Source organism: Pinus tabuliformis, chromosome 7, assembly GCF_031772625.1.
Source record: "Pinus tabuliformis cultivar Carrire ecotype Pingquan chromosome 7, CPIR1, whole genome shotgun sequence".
NCBI classification, from domain to species: domain Eukaryota; kingdom Viridiplantae; phylum Streptophyta; class Pinopsida; order Pinales; family Pinaceae; genus Pinus; species Pinus tabuliformis.
This window is the reverse complement of record NC_142293.1, coordinates 771,516,850-771,540,768: the sequence shown is the minus strand read 5'-3', so window position 1 is coordinate 771,540,768 and position 23,919 is coordinate 771,516,850. Positions and strand designations below refer to the sequence as shown.

At 36.6% G+C, this 23,919-nt stretch overlaps 1 protein-coding gene across 1 annotated transcript in view; it reads left to right on the top strand.

Moving 5' to 3' along the window:
• LOC149249855 (uncharacterized) overlaps positions 1-5,879 on the top strand; it is a 50,658-nt gene extending 44,779 nt beyond the window's left edge. Inside the window, exons 14-16 of the mRNA XM_089453503.1 lie at positions 4,073-4,186; positions 4,310-4,399; positions 5,391-5,879. Of these exons, the coding sequence (XP_089309629.1) occupies positions 4,073-4,186; positions 4,310-4,399; positions 5,391-5,417 (231 nt within the window). The 3' untranslated portion in view covers positions 5,418-5,879. The remainder of the gene's footprint in view (positions 1-4,072; positions 4,187-4,309; positions 4,400-5,390) is intronic.
• The last annotated feature ends 18,040 nt before the right edge of the window (positions 5,880-23,919 follow it).

Genomic DNA, 23,919 nt, shown 5'->3' with positions numbered 1-23,919 from the left:
GATTATTTTTCTCATGTCTTGGAGCTTCTTGATTGGCAAATTTTGGATGGTGGATATATTCTTATACATGTAAGTGCAATTTAATGCTATTCTTTCTTTATTTTTGTCACATACATTGTTGCTAGGAATTTCGCTATACTAGGGCTTAATTACTGCATCCATTATTGCGAAGTTGTGGAAATTTTGTTTCTAGATAGTGCAACTTCATGTATGGGCCATGTATAATGAATGAATGTTCCTAGGGATATTTCATTGTTGAAATTTATCTTGATAAGCCATCTATTTTGCAAAACGAAGTATAAAGTCTTTGAAGTTGCTTTTCTTTTGCCCTAATGCTAAGCGAAGCTATCTTTAAGGCCTCCTTGACCTAGAAAATCAAATCCAAATTCATAATCATTCTTGACTCCAATCTCCCCAAAGGATTAGGCACTGGTCCACCATAGGTGATCACCTTAAAGCATATTTTTCTCACCTTCTCTCTTTCTTTCTAGGCCTAGCCTACATAGGTCACCTAGGGCATCAATTATCTCACAATCTAGCCATCCAAACACTTAGATTTTTCGTCCACAACTACGCTAGGGTTTGCTCTAGAGGCCCTCCAAATTTGAAGCAAATCCGATGGTGGGATCTCAAGATATTGCAAGCCCTATCTTGAGGATTGTTTCTTGCCCTAGGTTTCCCTTGGCTAGTGACCTCATTGGGATTATTGCATCAAATTCAAAGAAAATTTCTCCTTTAATCCCTTTCTCCCCCTCAATTAGGTCAAGCACACCCTTGGTTGATCAATTCCATCCCTTTGACCTAATTTTGGGTCCACTTGGTCCCGTGTGGTCCCACAACCTTTGAAGATAATTCCACAAAGACCACTTGGAATCCAAGTTTCCACAAGGATTTTAGGAGCTAAGAATCTTCTTGACAAGTCATATACTCTAACCCTAGCTCTTAGAACTCCCCTAAGCCCTTCCTAGAGAGCCCTTCATCTTGCTTTCCAAGCAAGCAAGCCATATATCTGAGCCTCTCTTGTGAATAGGCTTCTAGGATCACCTTTCATCCTATCATTGATCCATTCATCCCCGTGATCCTTATTATACCGGGTCTCCTCCCATCGGTGAAAGTCCGTAAAGAGCAGGGAGCCATAACTGAGGTGACAGTGGGCTATCGCTCCATTGTTGCCCTTGACCTAGTAGTTTCCCTTTTAGGATCCCCTCCTAGGACCCCTGCTAGTTTGAGTGGTAATAGTTCCAATCTTCCCTTGGCATAAATTTCTTGAAAAGGATCTTTGTCCAACCCATCCAGGGTCTTCGGACTAGGTTACCTGTATCTGCACAGATGACAACTTCTCTTTTTTGTTTGGTGAGCAATAGTGTTCCCATGATATCGGGCTTGAGCCTATATCACAATAACACATCCCATAATTATCAGTCAATTGACATACTTGAAATAATTGCCAATTATGTTTTCTTCCTTCCTCATTCCTTCGAAGGCTTGTGGTTCCCATTTATCAAGAATCTCGATCTGCATGGGTGATGGCTTGATTTCTGAGTTCAGAGTTTTGGAGAGCTGGTTTTCTGCTCTTCTCTATTCATGAATTCAAGCACTTCTTGTTTTACTGCTTCTACTGATCACGTGGATTCTCTTATTTCTCCTTTCTTCAGATTCATGTTTAATGATGTAATAATCTAGGGAAATTTTTGCCCTAGGGTTTCTTAGACAACTAGGGTTTTAACAATTTTTATTTTTTTGTTTGTTTTTCTGTTCAGAAAATGATACACGCTGTTCCAGTATAAATGTAACCTTCAGCAATTGATACTATTCCTTCAACAACACAGGAACCAAACAATGCAAGGCTGTAGTTCAATCAACCAACAATTTAACAGTATTAATGTAACCTAAGTTCAACTGTCCAGTATAAATTTAACCAGTTCCAGAACAAGTCCAAACATTTCAAATCCAATTCTGAACAGGGCTAGTCTGCCGATCACATTTCCTAACAACTGATCTGAATTATACTAACTATTTATGTGATTCTAACCATAATAAACTGCCTAACCAGCTTCAGAAAACTCTTATCCTGCTATAAGGACTATCTGCAATGCTACAGAAAACTCAGGAACTGGAATGCAAGTTGCCTCAGGGAGGGTAGCGAGATTTCAGGACCCTAAAATCTGCTCAGAATAGTGTATGCTTCAGGGATTTCGGGCCAGCTCCAGATTCTTCGTTTAGATTCAGTGAGGGTTTGTAGTAGGGCAGAGTCCCCAACGATATATATCTTTCTGATATCCTTAGAAACTGCAAATTTAAGTAATGAGAACAAAGCACTAAATTCATCCATATTATTTGTGCTGGTCCCAATATTAGCTTTCCCCTGAAAATTGTGAAGCTCAGAGATTGATAAAACTAAACTGACCCTGCAGCACTGTCCCTTCAACTCCCCCATGTGATGACCAAAGGGACTGCCCAAAGTATTTTCAGAGTCCGCCAGGATTTATAGCACTCTTTGACATCAAGTGATCCCACATGGAAGACAGATTTAACCGTAGTTCTACCTGCTGCGAGACTTCACATGTGTAAGGGCAATTTACAAAAAGATGTGCAGGATCTTCCTCATCCGAATGGCATTATGAGCAAAGCCCCAGGCCCTCAAATCCCCTACGGATCATCCTAGACCAGGTTAAGGCTCGATCTTGTACAATCAATCAGAATAACAGAATGCTTTTTAATGGCGCTTTAGCTTTCCACACTCTTTTTATACCACTGTTTACTCATCACCTGCTCATAAGCTTTCAAAGACTGATATCCTAGATTTGCAGTATAAGTGTCCCCTGCTGAATTATAGACCCAGACCATCTCATCCTCTCCGACCCCTCTATGAATTAGTGCAAGGAATAATTGAGCAATGAATTGAGCCCAATGGGCATGCCAAGTCTCCTCCAAATGTAAATCCGCCACTGTGAGCCAGCCTTGCTGCCATATAGTGGTTGAGTCCTTCAAAATCTCATTTAATGTTCAAATCGTCCTCTTCTGTAAAGACTGTACCAAGTCATCTGGAAGGAAGATATTCCTTTTGCACTCAGCAATAGCATCTTTACCTGTTTGTACCCTATCACCAGACCTAACCCACCAAGCAAGGTGAGGCCTTACAACTGAGAAAGCTCGGAAGATGGCCCCCTTAAAAACAATCTATATTTTATGTTTATAAACGTTGTTTCCTGAGTGGGGGTCATGTTTCCATGCTGCCCTTGTTTCAGAAACCATACCTTTGTCCAAGTTTCATGCAATTTAGGAAAGTGAATTATTGATGAATGTCCCTTGATCACAATTTTTATTTCTCCTTTAAGTGGAGGAAGGTGAGGTGGAGCATTTGAAGAATATCAATAGAGGAGATAGTCTATCAAAATGTTCATTGATTGCAAAGATACAGAGGCCAGGAGGTTGTAGCATTGTCTACGCATAGTTAGATCCAAATAGGACTGATAAGCGAGTTGTTGAGAGGAACAAAGAGCCAAGTAATGGTATCTCTTATATTGAAAGGCAGAATCACTTAAATACCAATATTTGAGAAGTTAAGAAATAAGCTTGAGGATGCTCTCGAGATGTAGCAAATGGGAACCAAACATAGCTGGAATAATATGTTCCACTTACAATGAATGAGAAGACTATAAAGCGAGATAGCATACATATACTCTATCCATGTCCACTCAGATTGAATATAAGAATAAACATCACTAGCATTGTACAATAAGGTGGCCTGAACTTCAAAAAAGTAGAAGTTGCATTTCTGGAATAGTGCGTTGAAAATGTTTCAATAGATAATAATCTCAAGAAATATTTGTGGCCTTTTTCTCTTCAGCCTAATATTAATTTTGAGAAACTTAACTGTCCACTCTTCTGCAGTTTCGAACATGACATGCGTCCTTATTAATGCAGAAGCGTTATCTTAATTTTCTTTTTCTATTTTTGATGTTCCATAGACATGCCAGTTGTCATCAGAGATTTTTTTGATATTTTGTGATTAATTTTTCTTGTAGATCTAACATGCTAATATCCTACTATTACTTGTGTGAGTTTGCAGATTTACAAAGTTTCAAATATGGAGTTAGTGAGAGTGCTTCCTAGTGCAGAAGACGAGGTTAATGTAGCATGTTTTCACCCATTAGTTGGAGGAGGCCTTGTGTATGGAACAAAGGTTAAAAACAGTCCTTCAAGTTATATTGTTTGTTGTGTAAACTAGTTCCGGTCATTCCATGTATCTCTTGCTCATTTTACTGCCAGTTTATGGTTGCAATATCCTTCTTTCTTTTTGATGCAGGAAGGGAAACTTAGGATCCTTCAATATGATAGGACTCATGGTCCAAACTATGGAGTAAGCAGCTCTGGTATTGATCATAACATGTTTGAGGTAGGCTAACAAGAATTGCATCAGTATACATTAATTTGAAGTACAAATTCTCTGGTGCATTAATCTTATTTATTTCTGCACACCTATGTACATTTCCTTGTAGACAAGTGGCAGTCAAATTTTTAAACAGTTATTCCGTTTTTTGATGTAATTCCTTGCAATCCAGCTAGAGATTGCAACTGAATTAAAGAAGGTTTTGGTTGTTCAAGAAATCAGTAGTCCATTCTTTCTTTTGCTCATATTGATTAGCAGTTTAGGTGCATGTAGTGTTATCTATGTTGTAAGATACAACTGAGAATGTTTCTCTTCCATTTATATATGATCTATTCCTTGATATTGGACCAAGGACGAGTTCCTGTTGGAGAATAGGGTACGAAAGGGAATACGTTTTGCTATCTATCAAAAATGTCATTATGAAATGATTATCATTTTAATGAGACTCTCTTTTGCTCATGTATCCTCCTGTTGCTGTTGAAATCTTGAGAAAATTCTATGCCTTCATTTGGAGTATGCAAATATTTTTAAAAAGTTGACTACCTTAGGGACTTTTGGCTTAGTAAATTGTTTCTGACTAATGAATACAAGGGCTTGCATTAACTACAATGTACATCACCAACAAAATTTTACGATTTGAATATATTTATTCAAGTGCAGGTAGTATTTGATGTCTTGAATTGACTGGGATGGATTTTCCTGTGAGGATTTCTCCACCATTCAGACTTTGTCTGAAGTTTGTTATGAACCTGTAAATGCTTTATTATTGGAAATGCATACTGCAAAAATACTATGAATATGTCATATCTTGCATTCACACTGGAATTTAATGAAAGATGTAAATGTTGGTTTATTTAAAAATTAATTTGCAATTAAAAGAGATCTCTCTTTTTCTGTTTTGACAATGGCGTCTCTTCTTTTGGGGTGCACATTTGCTGGTCTTTTTGACACCTGATGATGAAATGCTGGGTAACTGGTGGTATGACTTGTATTCCAGGTGCAGACTGTTGCGTTGGAATGCTAATTGGTTGCTGCTATCTGATACTCTCAGAGGTTCATTTCATCTCCAATTTGGAAAACATGGTTTTATATTTTCTGCTGCAGAGAATCACTGTGGATTCCAATATCATGTTCAGTGAATGTGTTGGGAACAAACATCTTCACGAAGTATTGAGTCATTGCCAAATGGGAATAGCTGGATTTGTTATTTAGTTTTGCAGTTCTTGTTTATTGTAGAACAGCTGAATTTCATACCAATTGCTGTTAATCCTGTTAGCCTGTATCATTGGCCAAATTGTATCTTTTAGTTAGCATTGCCAAGCTCAAATGTCAGGCTTAAGAACAATATCTACTGGTGTATATTGATATTATGCTAGGATGCTGTAATTAAGCAAGCTAAGAGGTTGGACTTTGACAAAGATGGGGAACTTGTTAATATCATTTGAGAGCTTCTAACAAAGTTATACAGATAAAATCCAAGAGTACAGACTGAGAAGGTTGTGAGCTAGTCATGTTCTTTACTACACAGCTGCTGATAGTTGAAGTCCTGTTTTTCTGAAGTTTGGTCTTTGATAAGAAACATCAACGTTTACTGCATTCAAAACTGTAGGCAATGAAACTTTAGGAGCTGATGGTCAAAATGCACTGACATCATATCTAACGAGCGGGAACAATTTCCCTAGGTAGCCACAAATCTGGGTTCAAGTATTTACAAAATATAAATTTTCTATTGCCACCAATTCTTATGTATGTTACAAATCTCTGTTAAATTACTTGGAAAATATAGAAAATTTCTATTGCAATCATATTTTGTGTATGTTTTTGTTTCCAGATTAGCGGACTAGCAATGCGCCGGTTGGGCAGAAGTCTTGTAGAAACTCTTTTATATAAATGTAATGCAGGTGGGTTCTTAGCTATTGCTATCCTATATCAGGAAAATATGTATCTCAAGTTAATGCAACAACAGGCGGAAATTTAATGGGCAGAGAACGTATATGGGCTCGGGAAAATTGTGTTTAAGGTCCAATCTTTATCATCATATAGAAGAAATTTATCCACTGTTATGAGGTTATACTCTTTCCTAAACGATGATAACAATTGTTAGTTAAATTATTGGGTGATAACGATTTCTAGATTTATTTTACTTCAGTCGTCCTTCCCCAGTGATGGTCAGTCACTGTATGCCACTGAAAAGTGAAACCCTGGTGGTTGGTACTTCTGCAGTAGACAATTAAGTACCGTGGTTATGAATATCTCTAATGAGCTCAAACAACAGTCGGCGCTGCCTTGTGCTGCCTAACATAATGTTACATAACATCACTTACATAATATTAAACATTCATGTTTTAATCATTTCTTGTTTAGCAGGAAATTGTCTCCAACTTTTCCTCGAAATTGGAAAATCAAGAGCCCTATTTAGCTTGAGAAGGCAATGCCTCCTTTCTGCCAAGTATGCTGTAATATGCTTTTTTCTTGTTCCCTTTGTGATAATCAAGTATATCTATAGGAAGAGGGTCGAAAGTCTAGAATTGTGCCTTGGATGTATCATGTACTTATTCCGTGAACTGTGGGCGTTCATATAATTTGGGTTTTGCTGACTTTTAACATCATCTTGGATGTCAAAATTATTGAACAAATAAAATCAGGAAACATTTGATTCAATAGTCTCCTTGATGGTATATGAGTCATATTATATAGCTTTGTTTTTTTTGTTATTTGAATGTTTGTTGACATTTTCTTTGACCTAGCAATAAAGAGGTAACCAAGTTTATCTATTGCGAGAGGTTAAATGTGAAATTTCCTTTGGATGGACATGTACCTCATGAAATGTGGAGGGTGTGGTTGCTAATGTTTGTAGTCATGGATGAAATGATTCAACAAATAGAGTTAGAATTTTTGTTGGTGGTGTTTCAATAGTTGTTGAATTTTGTTGACCTCAACAATATATGACCCATTGCCTGTTTTGAGCACTATATTTGGCGTCTATGTTGTTGACTTTTGAATACCATTTGTCTGTGTGCTCTATGAATATGGTGACTTCCATCTTTTCTTTTGGCTTAAGTTAGTGTCTACTTAATGCGGTACCTTGTTATAAATACATGAAATCACCTGAAGATACATGCCCCATTGTATTCAAGTTTGAGCGTTTCAAGAGGGCACATACAAGGGGTCTTATTTGCAACTTCTATCTACCTATTCAGTTGAGGATTAATAGAGGTAGAGAGTAACGATGGCTAAATCCTTTACGAGTTGAAAAGAATGGTTGAGATGGGAGTGCTGACATAATATGGTATAAAAGAGGTAACTTAAAATTAGTTTACATAGTCTAATAAAAATAGTTTGGGTACTTCGGTTGCATCAATGGCGTCACTGGACATATATAAGATTTCCATTTTTAATGAATCCACAAGCCACAATAAATATTCTTTTATTTTGTGTATGTCAAAGACAAAGCACTAATGAAACATATAGAAACTAACTTTCAAGGTCACAAAGGTAGAATGGCTTTGACAAGTTACAACTCCACAAATCAAATATAATGTTTAACGTTGTCTGCTCGGCTAGTCATTGGAAATATTTTTGAAGATGTTGAATAGTATAACAAAGACGAAAGTATAATCCAAAGCAGTGGAATTAATGGTCATTTTGTGTGCATAAAAAATCAAGAGCAATTGAATATCTTTTGGGAGATGAATTAATTCATTGTAATTGGATATCATATTGAAATGACATGATTTATGTTGACACTGAAAGGGATAGAATGTGCAGAAATGTGTAGAAATGACGATAGAATAGTGTAAAGGTGTAAAAAGCTAACCTGCTATTTTATTGTATTGATATTCTGGAGTGAAGTTATATTTTCCTTTTATGTCTGCATCAATATCAACATTTTGATGTAGCAGAACTGGAAAATGTAGTGTGCAGATATCCACAAGATAGAATAGTGTAAAGGCGTAAAAAGCTAACCTGCTATTTTATTGTATTGATATTCTGGAGTGAAGTTATATTTTCCTTTCATTTCTGCATCAAGATCAACATTTTGATGTAGCAGAACTGGAAAATGTAGTGTGCAGATATCCACAAGAGGACATGATTGCAAAAATGGTTGAACATGAAGTTGTAAATTGAAGGGGTGTTTGTGATGCAAACCCGATATTGTACCCGAGCTAGGTTCACTAAAAACCCACATGGCTTCTCTACCACACTCCTCTCCTCCCTACGTATTCTATATAAATTTGATTACATAGTTTACAAAATAGGATTTTGAACTAAATTAAGTTCAGATCCACAAACTCATCAACAATTTCCCTTTCTAAGACTCTAGATCCACTAAATCCTCTCATAAATCCAACTACCTCTAAAATATCTTGACTCTCCACAATACTCTCGAGATCTCTCCTAATGAGTAGATCTGATTACATCAATCATCATTTTAACCAATTATTTACAATTATTCTAAAAACCTTAGGAATTAAATTAAATTAATTAATTTCACTCAATTAGAGAACCAACTCCCTCGGTAAATGAAAAGACACTTACTCTAGTCAAAAGAATTTTTGACTTGAGGGTAAGATGCTCCTGCATCAGTTTGAGATGAAAAAACCATTAAAAATTAGAATTAGATGCTACCTTGAAGACAAACACATGGTTTGAGTTACTAACGAATTTGTGGAAAATATATGTATATTTTTCGAGGAAGTGTGTGTTTTGAATTGCCAACAAAGTTGCAACAAAGATTTTTTTTTTTTTTTAAGAATTGTGTTTGAGTTGTCATTGAAGTAAAATGATGAAAAGCTTCATACAATAGATTTTCATTAAAACAATATGTGATTGATAACAACCTTTCTTTGCAAAATAAGACTATGTTGTTTGTAAGAAGCTTGAGTGATTTAAAATTTAAAATCATCTATAAAACAAATGACCCAAATGTTGTTAGGTGATGTTAGACTTACATGTTATATGGTAAAAATTATTTGATGGAAGTTCAAAATAAGTAATGTACCCAAATGTTGTTAGGTGATGTTAGACTTACATGTTATATGGTAAAAGTTATTTGATGGAAGTTCAAAATAAGTAACGTATTTTTATTGTTTAAAAATAATAGGAAACAAAAGATGGTGAAACAAAAAAATCAAACATGTGATTACAAAGAGAAAACAATTGGCACAATTGTAGAACATGAAAATTGTTTTCAAATTAAAGATGTGGAACATCTTAAAGGATGGGAAACGTGATTCTAAGAAATTAATTACATTTCTTAAAAATAATGGAAGGATATAATGACAAATCATTTTACAGCCCTCCAAAACTGAGTTGGAGGGTAAGCTTTGGTTGGAATCACTCAGAACACCAAGTAATTATTATTAGTTTTAGATTTGTTTAAATTGATAAGTTAATTGCGTACTTGGATAATTTCTAGCTATAAAATGAATAGATAAGCAAAATGATGGGATAAAAACATCTAAGTTGCATTTTGCAATATAAATGAAATTCAAATGTGTTGAAAATATTGAGAGACGTAAACCAATGTTTCTTATCAATTAGTATATTTTTAATTTCATAAAACATTAATTATTATTAGGATCATATATATATATATATATATATATAAATATTCATCAATATCATTCAACAATGCACAATAATAGAGACAATAGATGTTAATTTTCTTAGGGCTATATTTTTCTTTGCTTTAGATAATTGCATTTCATTATTTACACATTGAATTCACCCAACATTATAACGTTATTCATCATTATATGCAATTATATAGAAAGAACAATATCATCATCAATGCAATAAAACATAAATGAACAATAGAAGAAAAACATTTACTCATAGAGACACCACAATTGGTTGGAGACTAGGGCAAAACCCCACCAAGGGGAAAACCCTTTCAAATTATTCCTCTTATTAGATTGTCATTGAATGTTTCAGCAAAGAGAGAGTACAATGATCCATATTTTCGACCACAAAACTATCCAACAAAAACAACTAAACAAAATCCAAGAGATGAACCCAACAATGCTAATAATCAAAACTCTGATTCAGAGGCCTACGATCAAATTGTCATCAACTGTCGGAATCTGCGGTAACTGTCAAAATCAAACCCTAGGTTCCAACTGCACAGAGAGAGATATGTGTGTGCGAGTAAAACCCTCCAACCACACTCATAGGCTTGCGTGTCTGTGTTTCAACCAAAAATATTCTGTAGCATCCCTGCGACTGAGAACCAAAAACCCTAATCAAATCTGCAAGTTTCAAATCATGCAATTTCAGACCTATGAAAACTAAATTCCACAAACCAACCTTAGACTTGTGCGAGCCAAAACGAAAAAAGAAGAATGATTGATGATCACCAAATGAGGGTCACTTGACTTGTATTTATAGCTATCCAAGGGTGTCCAGATTCTTCTTTGGGCCAATCTATCCTTTTGTACACATGTGGGTTTTCATAATAAAATTATATTTTTCCTCAACCAAATTAATTTCTTCTAAGGGCTAGTAGGGGTCTTCCTTGAAGACGAAGATTTTCCAAAGGAGGGAATTTGTCCATACGCTGCCAAAATTAACACACCTCTCAGCTAGGGAGAAATTATCGACTGCAACATATGTCCCACTACATGTATCTCATCAATAAACGTTTTCACTAAATATCTTGGCTCATCTATGCTCATCTTTGCTTATCTCTTCTTATCTCCGCTTGTATCTGCTCATATGTTGAACATGCTTGAACATAAAAGAAGAAGAATATAACATTAGATGAGAAACCAAGCTACCAACCTCTATCCATTAGGGAGCTACTGTGACCACTCAAAATCATTGCAAGCGGGGCGCCCAATGCTACTACTCGGGAACTCATCTTTGGGGAGTTCTAATTCAAACCTTAACAACACCAGAGAGCTTAGCTCAATCCGGAACAACATCAGGGAGCCCTGTTCAACCTGGGACCACATCGGGGAGCCCAGATCAACCCAAAACTAAAGGCAATGGGCGAGATCAACCTACCCCAATTTGTAGGGATCAGACTCTATCCGAAAGTCATTGAAAATATGTGAGATCAATTTACCGAAGCTAAGGATCACACTCTACCCTATTGTCCCTAATCATCCATCTTAACCCTAGAGATTAGGACGATAGAACACTTGCATCCACCAACTTGGGTGAGATCCACCCACTGCAAGGGGTGGGGATCACACTCTATCCCATGTCCCTCGTCCAATTAACTAGATGGGAATGTTATCCCACAAAGTGGATAGGATGCTAACTAGGGCATACTCTGACTAGGGGAGATCTCAAGTATCTACACCCTATAGGTTAGAGGTATCTCATCCCCAAGAGCCCTCAATTCTCCATTCCTCACCCTGGGAGCTTAACCAGGGGGGGAGAATACTACTTCGTGTTCTTGATTAGCCAAGATCTTTACCTTGGAGGGTCACATCCATCAATCCATGCTGCTCTCTCTGAACATCATAAATGTATAAAAATGCTCGTATCTAATACCGACTTAAACAATTGACTGAAGAGTTCCATCATGTCGCTTTATGTAGTTCTTTTGAGCAACAACCTTTTGTTTTCCTATTCATACTGAAAATCAAATCAAATATTATGTTAGAGAAAATACATGTCATAAAATGATACCTTATTAATATTCACTCTCATGGAGGCAACAACCACAAGCCTAAGCTTGTATCATATAGCAACATTGTCTCAATCTATGAAGATATCTCTATCCAAACTATATATAAGATTATTTTCTAATTGGATCACAATCTAGTTATCGCAATATGTCACTGTCATATCCAGAATTTGCTTAAACAACTCTCCAAAGAACTTAACCAAACTGCCTTGTAGATAGTCATGCTAGCATCAATGTACTCAACCTTGACCGTGCTTACAACTATAGACTTTTATTCCCTGCTCATCAAAACATCATGGCAAATCCCAAGCTAAAGCAACACCCAAATGCGCCCAATACTTTCTAGCCCAGTGAACAATACTTTCTAGCCCAGTGAACAATACTTTCTAGCCTAGTCAACATTAGTGCATCTATGCAATCATACATCTCCTGTAGTATATCTTAGACCAAGATTTATCGTCTCATGCATATTATTTCAAAATGTGCTTAGTGGCAACTGAGTGTGTATGAAGCGGCTCAATCATGAATTGACTCAGGTTGTTCTCCACAAAACATATATCTAAATGGATGTTCACAAGGAACATCAATGCTTTAATCAATTGTCGGTTTCTAATTCAAGTCCAACAATATCTCTACATAACTTCTTGAAATTCAATTCCATTGGGGTTTCCAAGGATTTGTATTCCAACATGCCAGATAACTTTATGCCATCTTTTTCTTTCGAACTTCTAATCCTAGAAAGTAATTCATCATGTCAAGATTCTCCATCTCAAACTTTAAAAGACAACTCCGTCTTACATTGATCATCAAAGGCTCATTACATGTCAAGAATAAATCCTCAACATATCAAACCAAAATCAAAAGCATACATTGAACACTTTTGAAGTGTAGGTTTGAATTGACATAGCTTCCAAACTTCACTAGGTAACTTTCAGTGTGGACATATCAGGCTCAGAAAGCTTGCTTCAAACCTTACAATGTTTTCTGCAATCATAATATTGACCAAACCAATATGCTTGGCCTCAAACAAATTAACACTATGCAATCAAATAAACTAGGTCTATTTATCAAACCTTAAATGCCAAACCAAAACTAATATCAAAGCCATTAAAAGTTTTTGCCAAGAAAACTCTTCGAACCAGGTGTCAGGGAGAGTTCACACCCAAATACTAGGTTACAACTTTATCTATTGTCATGTCAACAAATTTTTATTTGCCAAGCAATATCCAACCAAACTTTATCAATCCACCCTCATGATAACCATTTAAGTCCCTAGATGTGAATGCATACACCAAGGATAAGTCATATAAGTTTTATCCATCCATTGTGAGATCACTGCACACTGGATCATAATTGGTTACACTTCAACCATTGTGTGAAGTGTTAGTGATGCCACTATAGAATCAATACTGAATACCAATATTAGTCACTGAAAGTTACTATGTCCACATAACATTGTTATTTCACATTAAGGCAAATCACCATTTTCAAGTGCCAAATGAAAACCCTAATTTGTTATCATTGTGAATTAAAGCAATCCATAAGCCAAAACACATCTATGAATTGTCAAGCATCATGAAAAAATTCTAATACTGCTCATCTATATTAAGTCAAGTCAATAAGCCAAATTTTGTCAAACCCTTGCCACTGTTACCAAACACTGTCGTCTACTAGCTCAAGTAATCAAATTAAGGAAAACAACATACCAATATGCATATTTTAATCCCCTGCAAACAAAATATTAGCCAATACATTCACATTCTCTATAATAAGTCAAGCATTATGTAGATATTTAAAAAAAAAGAAAAAAATATTCCTTACTCATAGAACTGTACATCATCCTCTCCATGTCTGTAAGCATGTCATACTCCTGGTGTGCTCATGATTTCATGCATAATGATTTAGTTTTTGCATCCTACAGGCTCAACTGCACTCATAGGCCTTCTTCTGTGTGGTTGGGAGGCTTATAACCACACCCTTAAGCCTTTCTCCCAATGGTTGGGGCTTAGACTAGGAGAAAGCTTCTCTGCTAAGATCAGAACTTGCCACAACCTCTTCAACAACATCAAATGTTTATTCATTACCATAATTATTCCTTCAACATTCAAGTGTATTCTATTCATTTTCTGCAAATAATAATAGGTGTTGACATCTCATGGAGAGTTTCTCCCTCTAAATGGGAAGCCACTTCGGACATCGCTATTCAAAACATCAACCTGTCTATCATAATACTATCATGCATCAACATAACTGTGAGATCATGAAATCAAACTATATCATATATGCATCACGGTCATAATATATCAACATACTACTTTATCATTACATATGGCATGAAACTTTCATCAAGGGTTAGTGTCATAATTAAGGTAGCTGAAAAGTGTATCATCATACTTCAATGATCAATAATCACTTCTTTATCTTACTACTCAATCATCAAGTCAGAGCATCTAATTTTTTTATACAGTCAAATTTACTAAGCTTATCAAAAGCTAACCAAGGTCGACAAGAAGATATTGAGTATCAATCTTATTGTTCTTTTATCATCCAGGTTACCATGCTTATCACAAGCATTAAGAATAGTATCAAATCACAATATATCAAAAACAACGCATCTAGGAAATTCATCATGATTAAAGTGTAAAATACTTGCCAAATATCAAAAGCACCAATATATCAGATGTCCTGGAATCAAACTTACTTTCATATGTATGCATGAGTCATTTATGAAGGTAATATTCCATCATACCTAAGGGCTTAGCTTGCTTTCCAATCTTGCAACTTAATCAGAACACTGAAACTTAATTAGATACCTTCTTTTGTACTAGTTCTCTTTTCCCACACCTTAGATGATCATCAAGAAGGATATTCTTATCACATCTCATCTAGAGGTTAAAATTATTCAAATACTCCAATATTCAAGAAATATAAGAAATAATCAAAACAAGAATAGTGTCACAAAGAAATAACATAAATCTAAAAGGTACTTATCTCTAACGAGAAGTGATCATCTCCCTCTTGAACCAATGTTCAAGAGTCATTACCATCCATTATCCATATAACAATGTTTCCTTAAATATATCCATGGACTTAATCAATAACCAAGGCCTATTTGAGACTTAGCCCAACTAGGGTTATGCTAGAACAATTCCTCATTGATCACGCTAGGGTTTCTAAATTGCAAAACTCAAGCCTTTATCTTATCCTAGGGTTTCTTCCAAACCCTAACCTCATGATGTTCATTAAATCCTAATAATTATATTTCCTAGGGTTTCCTTCAAACCATAACATTATTTTAGGTCTCCAATATTCTCTTTCTCCCATCAATGGTGTCTTCATAGGGGTGATCTTCAATGATTTTTCTTTAGCGTAGCTATGATTCCATGCTAATTTTCTTAAGGCTATATTGTTCTTTGCTTTAGGTAATTGCATTTCATTATTTACAAATTTAATTTACCCCAAAACATTATAACATTACTCAACAACATATACAATTATATAGAAAGAGCAATATCATCATTAATGCAACGAAACATAAAGGAACAATAGAAGAAAAGCAAACACACATAGAGACTCCAGGATTGGACAGAGACAAGAGAAAAACTCTACAAGGGGGAAAACCCTTTCAAATTATTCATATTAGATTGTCAATGAATGTTTAAAGAAAGAGAGAGTACAATTATCCATATATTCAACTACAAAACTATCTAGAAAAAACAACTAAACAACATCCAAGAGATTAACCCAACAATGCTAACAATCAAAACCCTAATTCAAAAGCCTACGATCAATTGTTATCAACTGTCGGAATCTACAGTCAACTGTCAAAATGAAACCCTAGGTTCCAACCACATAAAGAGAGAGATGTGCATGTGACTGAAACCCTGCAACCACACTCATAAACTTGCGTGTTTGTCGTTGCAACCAAAAATATCCTGTAGCATCCATGCGACTGAGAACCCAAAACCTTAATAACACATACGAGCTTTAGATTCTACAATTTCAGACCTGTACGAACCAACTATAGAGCCGTGCAAGCCAAAACAAATAAAGAAGAATGATTAATGAACACCAAATGAGGGTCACTTGACTTGTATTTATAGCCATCTAAGGGTGTCTAGATTCCTCTTTGGGTCGACCTACCCTTTTGTGCACATGTGGGTTTTCATATTAAAATTATATTTTTCCTCAACCAATTTAAATTCTTCCAAGGGCTAGTAGGGGTCTTCCTTGAAGACAAATATTTTCCAAAAGATGGAATTTGTCCTTGACCTACCAAAATTAATAGTAGACATATTTTTAGGTGGAAACCCCTTCGGGACAAAAACCACTGGACACTTCTTAATATTTGTCTTACAATAAAATGTACATCAATATTTTTAGCTCCAACTATGGGAGATTCCAATCCCCTGGTTTACAAGCTCAAAATTGTAGGATTCTCCAATGCCTTGTTTACCAACTGTAGCTGGGAGGACGCTCCAACTCCCTAGTTTACAGGCTCCAACCTGAAGGATGCTCCAACACCTTGATTACCAGCTGCAACTAGAAGGGTGCTCCAATGCCCTATGCAGGCTCTAACCTGCCTTAACACCACCTTGCCACCTAGAAGTGTTCTTAGACTCCAACTTGAAGGAGACTCCACTCTCATACCTTGCACCATGGTCTTGCCACCCTGATCAACCAACAGGCCACGTTTCACAAATTTTTAGACTGGATCGACCTATGCTCAAAATAAATTCAAAACAATTTGCAATATGATCTCTTCTCAATCTATACGACAATCCTTAGATGTCGAGCAATTCATCTTGTTAAATCTCAATACCAAATTTGACCGTTGCACAACACTACTACACTCTCATTGCCATTGTTGTTGTTGTCAAGGTCACTGCTAGTCAGTCACTACCATATAAGGTTACTGCCATGTTCACTGTTATATAGATCACTATCACATATCCAAAGCACTATCATGAAGATCATTGTCACAATAAATATTACTGTCACAAGGTCACAATCAAGTCATATGAGAGCCACTGTCATTACCATGCATCATACATCAAGAACATTGTTGCACAATATACATAAAGGTTACTTTATATATACATTCAAGTAATTTTCATTGACACCACTTCCAATTATCAAAGTGTTATCAAGGTCACTGTTATGCAATAGGGTCATAGTCGAACATCAAGGATGCACTGTTATCCAAAAAGATCACAATCATATAGATCACAGTCATGCAGGGTCATTGATATACCAATTTTATTCACTACTATATCAAGGTTACTGTCTAACAACTCAAACCTTAGCTAGATATGACATATGCCTTACACCCACTTTCCTCTGATACCCAAACAATCCTGCTGGGCCAAAATCTACCAAATTGTGCTAGCAATGATCATGCACTTATGTCAACACTCTTGCAACTCAAATATAATATCAAATCTGAACCTACAATATCTGCCATCAACATTACAATGAACCTCTCATGAAGATAATGCCACAAACATTCCCAAACCTTAGAGGATAGTTTCACAAGATAGTTATGCTGAACTATATTCTGGTATGATGATCGTCAACACCCTTTGTCATCTTCTTGTAAAAAATACTCATTACAAGCTTGCAAAAATTCTCTCAGCAGTATTTGTCATTAATACATAAGAGACACACACATATTCTATATTGGGTTTTGCTCTCAATATCATGACACTTCCAGAATTTCATTAACCAACTTCAGCTAAGTTACTCCTATCATTTAGAATGAACATCAACTTTGTCCAAACAACATATTATAAGACTTATACCAACAATGCAACCAAAGAATTCCTCTTTATCACTATGATCCTAAAGGTTCCCTTGTCATTTTACATACCTTTGTCCACTCAAAATTGATGCTTCAAGGTAATTCAATGTTGTAGGACTTGTTGAGTATGTTGTCATTAATGTCAAAGCATGAGTAGATGCAACAAGTACAAGCTAGTTCAGGACGTAGAGTGAGTGAATATATTGTCATTAATGTCAACATTTGGAGGTCATTGACGTGATTGGTTCACAAGATGTGTGGGTTGACCATGAAACCCTAACCCTAGGGTTTGATCCTCTTGATGCAAATTTTGATGAGACGAAGTGTTGAGGTCATGGATATTGCTGCAGGTGGATGATGGATTATGTAGATAACCAAAACCATAGCTATTGGATTTAGGGTTTGGGTTCCTTGGATGATGGATACACCCTCGCCTTTGGTTGGAGTTTCGAAGCTACAAATCATTGAGTTTGTATTGAAAAACTTTGCATCTGGATTCTACTCAACTTGTTGATTTTGGTGGTATGTGGAGCATTTTGTGGGCCCTCGTGATTTGTGAGATAAACCCAGTCAAAGTTAGCAACCCCAAGAAATGGACCAAAACCCCAAGGGACGTTGAGGTGGAATCACATTATTGGTTGAATTTGAAAGATGGAGATTTAATCAAATAAAATATTACGAAAAATATTTGGTTCCAATATAATTTTTTACAAGTTAGTCTTTATTGAAAATTCAAATTGGAGATTCCATCCAAATCATCAAGTTGAACCTATATAAAAAGGACCTCCACAAATCTATTTAAATGAATCCAATTTCCATCCTTAACGAGTACCAAATAAACAAAGTTCCCTTATTGAAACTCCCTGCGCCAGGACACCATTTTTTTTGGATAGGGTTTTTCCATTGCCTTGCAGGTGGCCTTTGGATCTTTTGATGCTATGCTGCCTTAATTGATGATGCTAATATTAACTGATGCAAATAAAGGATCTGATAGATTACTTTGACTGATCCTACGTGGTGTGTGTGGTCACTTCTTTGATGCTTTAGAATTTTCAATTATGCGCACTCAATACACAATCTGAAGTATGCGGCCATGTACATAAGAAGATTCAGGTTCAATGAAATAGTAACTCACATTCCTCAAGGAATTTCTTGGATTTGTCTGCGACAAGCAGATTAAAAGTTTCATAAGTTTCTTTGTCTTGGTTATGAATATTGGGTTTGGCTTTCGTTGAATATGTCTTTGCAGGATTTCTGAAGAAGTTTGTATGCTAACTAGGAGCCGTATGTAATGAATAGCGCCCTTTAGTACATTGTGATATTCAATGAAATTCATATATAAAAAATAAATAACAATAATGCTGGATCCAATAAATACAAAAGCCATCTTCCTAGGCATAAAATCATTATAGATCTCTTGCAAAACAATTAACTAAATTTTGTCAAAGTATTCCATTTTGGTGCAATCAAGAATGTCACTTTCTTCTATATGATCTGATGCAGGAGCATTCAACCCAAGGAAAATCATTGTAAATAATAGACATAGGGGGTCATGCATTTTAGGAAATAGTTTTCCTAAGTCTCAAGTCAATGTAGTATTTAGGCATTTAAGTGTGATTTTATTAGGTAATGGGAGAATATGTAAATGCTCTCAAAATAAATAAATGAGAACATGAGTGGTGGAAGTCAAATCCAACTCTCTAGGAGCAAGAGAGAGCTTTTAGGAATTAATTAGAGTAGATATGGACCATTGAGCTGATAAGGAGACTTTTCTACTTTAAAACAGAGGTAAAAAGATGGAATGGATAAAGTCTGCCACATATGTATGCATGTAGCAAACTTTAGGGCTTTATTTGAGTGATCTAAGGAAATGATGGGATTAGTAATCCAATCCAAGTGTCCATATAAGCATATGTAAGCCTACGGGCGGAGAGGAGGCCACAAGTGTTGAGAACCAGACATGTGCGAGATCGAAGTGTCTCGGATGTAATCTTTGCTTTTATATTAATATATGCAGATGTTGGTTCCTGACTGTGTCAGAGTATTGAAGAGTATTTCATGAATGTTTGAATTACTGTGTTGAACTCGTAGGTTCTATGATAGAGTGCAGGCAGAGTTCTGAAGTACGCTGGGGCATAATACTGACAGAGGAACCACAAAGGATCATTGAATCCAATCGAAGACCAGAGTGGAGATCTGGGGTGAAATTGTGAAGCAAGAATTCGCTAAAGGAGTTAAGCCCAAGAGGAAGAGCGAGCAGCGAAAGGGCGTAAGGCAGAACCTTAAAGAAACTCGAAATACACAGAGAAACTGAAGAAAATGTAGAAAACCCAAGTAAAAGAGGACGAGCGGAGAAGTGAAGTTCGACACTCAGCAACCATTGGATCAGTTAGATCAACAGCTGAGAATCAATCGCATCGATGGGAGTCCCTTTTAAGTTATCAGAATAAGAGCGAGTAGCGATTAATCGTGGACCATTGGATCGTGGCCAGATCTACGGTCATGATTAAATCGCATATCGATGATCGAAGGTGCCAAGGGTAAGCAGTTAGGAATGTTGCGATATCGCCGATAGCGATATATCGGCGATCGACGTCGGGGCTTATCGACGATCAGGCGTCGACGTCGACAGAGATCGGGGTTATAAATGGACAACGTAGAGGAAGCGGACCTGACGAGAGTATAGTTGCAGGTATATACTTTTTGAAATCCAGAGTATGCGTTCGGAGGGGAATTTCCTTTGTATTCCCAAGTATTTTGATAGTTTATATGGTGCAGGCCTTTTTAATGTAAAGCATGTGTTAAACGACCCGATAGTAGGAGATCGGAGTTGGAGAAGGGGGATGGTGTATATATGTGTATGACCCATTGATATAGCCGATAGCAATTGCGATAGAGGTTTTAACCTCGGAAACCGTGACAAGACTGTACGGTAGGCGGAAAGGGCATGTTTGCATAGTTTTCCTTTGTAACGGTTTTATAAAGGAAAAGCGCCGAATGAATGTTTTGTTGTGTTATATATATATATATATATATATATATATATATATATGGCTTATGGATTATATATGTGTAAAAGGGTTGTAAAGTCCCGAAAGGAAGGTTTGAGACAACCTTTAATAAAAGAGTATAAAGAAGGCTTATAAGGGTTCATACAAACCCGACAGAGGTTTCAGGCGGGGTGATTGAAGTTCCTATGCAAAAGAACTTATAAGAGGGCCACTTGACCATTTATGGTCTGAAGGTTTGACTCCATTGTAGAGTTAGACACCTGGGATAGTTGTGGATGCATTATTGTGTTAAATGCATACTGTGTATATGTGCTGGTGTTACCCTGGCATCAGTTTGGCTAAGGATGGTTATATGCTGGGGCCCTGCAACATTAGTGGTATAAGAGCAGAATTGAGGTCAAAGCAAAATTATTATCAAAGCAGAAATAAAGCGGGGAAGGATTTTGCGAAAAGGAATTGGCACACAGGAAAAGGTAATGTGCTGAATGATAAAGACTACAATGGGAGATTGTAGCAGTTCCAACAGAGGCTTGGAGTAAGCAGGAACATAGGATTCCTTGGAGGAAAGAGAAAGCAAGATTGCTTAGTGCAAGTTCTGAAGGAAAGAGGACTTGGAGACAAAACAAAGGACAATCCATTCAAAGGACAGTTGGAATGGTGAAACAAGATCATGCTGAGATCTTGGAAGTGAGGTAATGTGTTCTGTTTTAAATTAGGAATGTGTGTTTTTTATACTAATGCACAGGTGACAACAAGAGAAGCTGTGAGAAGAACATGTGAGTTCTTAAAGACAAAGTAAGGAGAATACTCTAAAGGAGAAGTGGCAATGAACTTGAAGAATCCAACAAGAGATTGGACAGAGAGGACAACTGAAGTTTTCTCAAGAGGAGAGTGAGAGATTGCAGAAGCCTAGAAGGAGCAAAGGTGTTGCTGAAGAAGAGGTTCTAGATAGAGGACCTGTGCTTACCAAAAGACTGAGTGAGGAGAGCTTAGTGAGGTAAGATTGCAGCCAGGAGGACTAGCTGTTGCAGAGGCTTGTTGCAAAAGAGCTCATGAAGAAAGAAGAGAAGAAGATGACTACTGATAGTCATAGCAGAGGTTCAGAGAGAAGCCACAACAGAAGATATGAGAAGAAGGATGCCAAGGCAAATGGCAAGAAGATGAGTCAAGAGGAAATTGACAAAGAGGTTGCTAAATTAAAAGAACAATTCAATGCATTAAGGAGAATGCTTGAGGAAAGCCAGAGACTAGGTTGGGTCTTGAGGAAGAAGCCAGTAGAATGGCATGAGATGCAGAGAAGGCTGCAGCAAAAGAAAGTGAAGTGGTTGAAGGGAAAACTCAAGGAAGTTGAGTTAGAAATGGAAGAATCCATTTGTGAACCAAAACAAGGAGAATTTATGGGAGATAGTGAAGATGAAGACTTGAAGACTGAAACTTCAAGTAAGGCTGAAGGGTCACATGGTTTTAAATCTGACAATTTGTGTATGTTTGCAGGTGAAGGACAATTGGCTGATATTGTCATGAAGAAGGAAAAATACCAGTAGAATCAAAATTCTATTCTGGAAGAAGATGAGGTAGATAGATCTCATATACAGCTGGTGGAAGATGTCAAGCAACTAAGTGAAGGGCTTGAGGAGATTGAAGAAGAGACCATTGAAGAATTTCTAAATCATATGAATGATTTAGAACAAAAATGAGATATGATGGCTGAACCATCAAGTGAGACCATAGGGTCTTATATTTTTAAAACTAACAGTTTGTGTATGATGGCAAATATTGCAGGAGAAAAAAAACAATTTGAAGATATCTTCAGAGGAGATAAACAACAAGGCACTGAAGGAAAACTTGAGGAAGAGACTATGTTAGTTGAAAACATAGTAAAGGATCATCAATTCACTATGATGATAGGCACAGTAGAGATAGCCATGGAAACTGTTGAGACAGACAGTAGGGAAGAAGGACATCTACTGAAGGATGTTAAGAAGGAGGAACCCTATGCAAAGGATTTAACCTTGGGAAAAGGAACACTAACAAAGGAGTGTTTTGAAGAGGATGGACAGTCTTTTGAAGATATCGAAAGTCTAGAGGAGTACTCTAGGAGAACAGAGTATGATGGAGAAGACCTCTTGAATGAGGGAAGTAGTGATTTGCTACAGCAGAAATACCTTGAGATTACAAGGATCAAAGGAAGACAGTGTTTTAATATTGTAACACAGCATGTAAAGGATGAATTTGGAAGAAGAGAGCATTGTGATGAAGTGCTTGCTAAGTGTGAAGAAGAGATTAAACTGCTGGAGAAACTGATGAGAGAACCTGACGGTAGAACAGAAGCTGCAGTTACAATTTCTGAAGAAGAAGATGTGTCTCAAGTAGGCATGGAGACAGGAAGATGCAATAATTTGTTTGTAGGTTCATTAAACAACATGAATGAGTATGAGTATGTGATCAAAGAGAATGAGCAGAGATTGTTTGAAGATGGTAAAGAGGCGGTAGGAATCAAACAATTTCAAAGTAAAGATAATCAGCAGAAGGTTAAAGGAGGAGGAGTTCACTACAGTGGACAAGAGCACAAAGGCATCATTAGAACAGATGGTGTGGAAGAGAGACTAATGGACAGTCTCATGAATTCTGCTGAGAATTCGAATCAGCGTATTGATATGATGACAGAGGAAGAGGAAATAGAGCAACAAACTAAAATGTTTCCAAAGAAAGAAGAGGCACCAAGGCCTCATGTTTTTAATTTTAACAAGTGTTTTGTGAATGCAGGTTTTGTTTCAATTGCCGGAGGAAAAATGGCAGCAAGTAAAGCAAGAGAAAGTAAACCAAAGAATGAAGCAAGTAAAAGAAAATTCAGCATAGAAGACAACGACAGTAACCTGAAACAAAGAGAAGAAGACAAAAGTAAGAAGCAGAAGATGGACCAGCCCAAAGATATGTTGGACATAGAAATTGAAGAAATATGGCAGCAGATGATGAATCAATTCAAATGGAGGAATATCGTAACAGCAGCAAGCAAGATCAATCAGAAGTTGAACCTGATTGACAGGAAGAAGAAAATGGAGCAAAAGACAGCTGA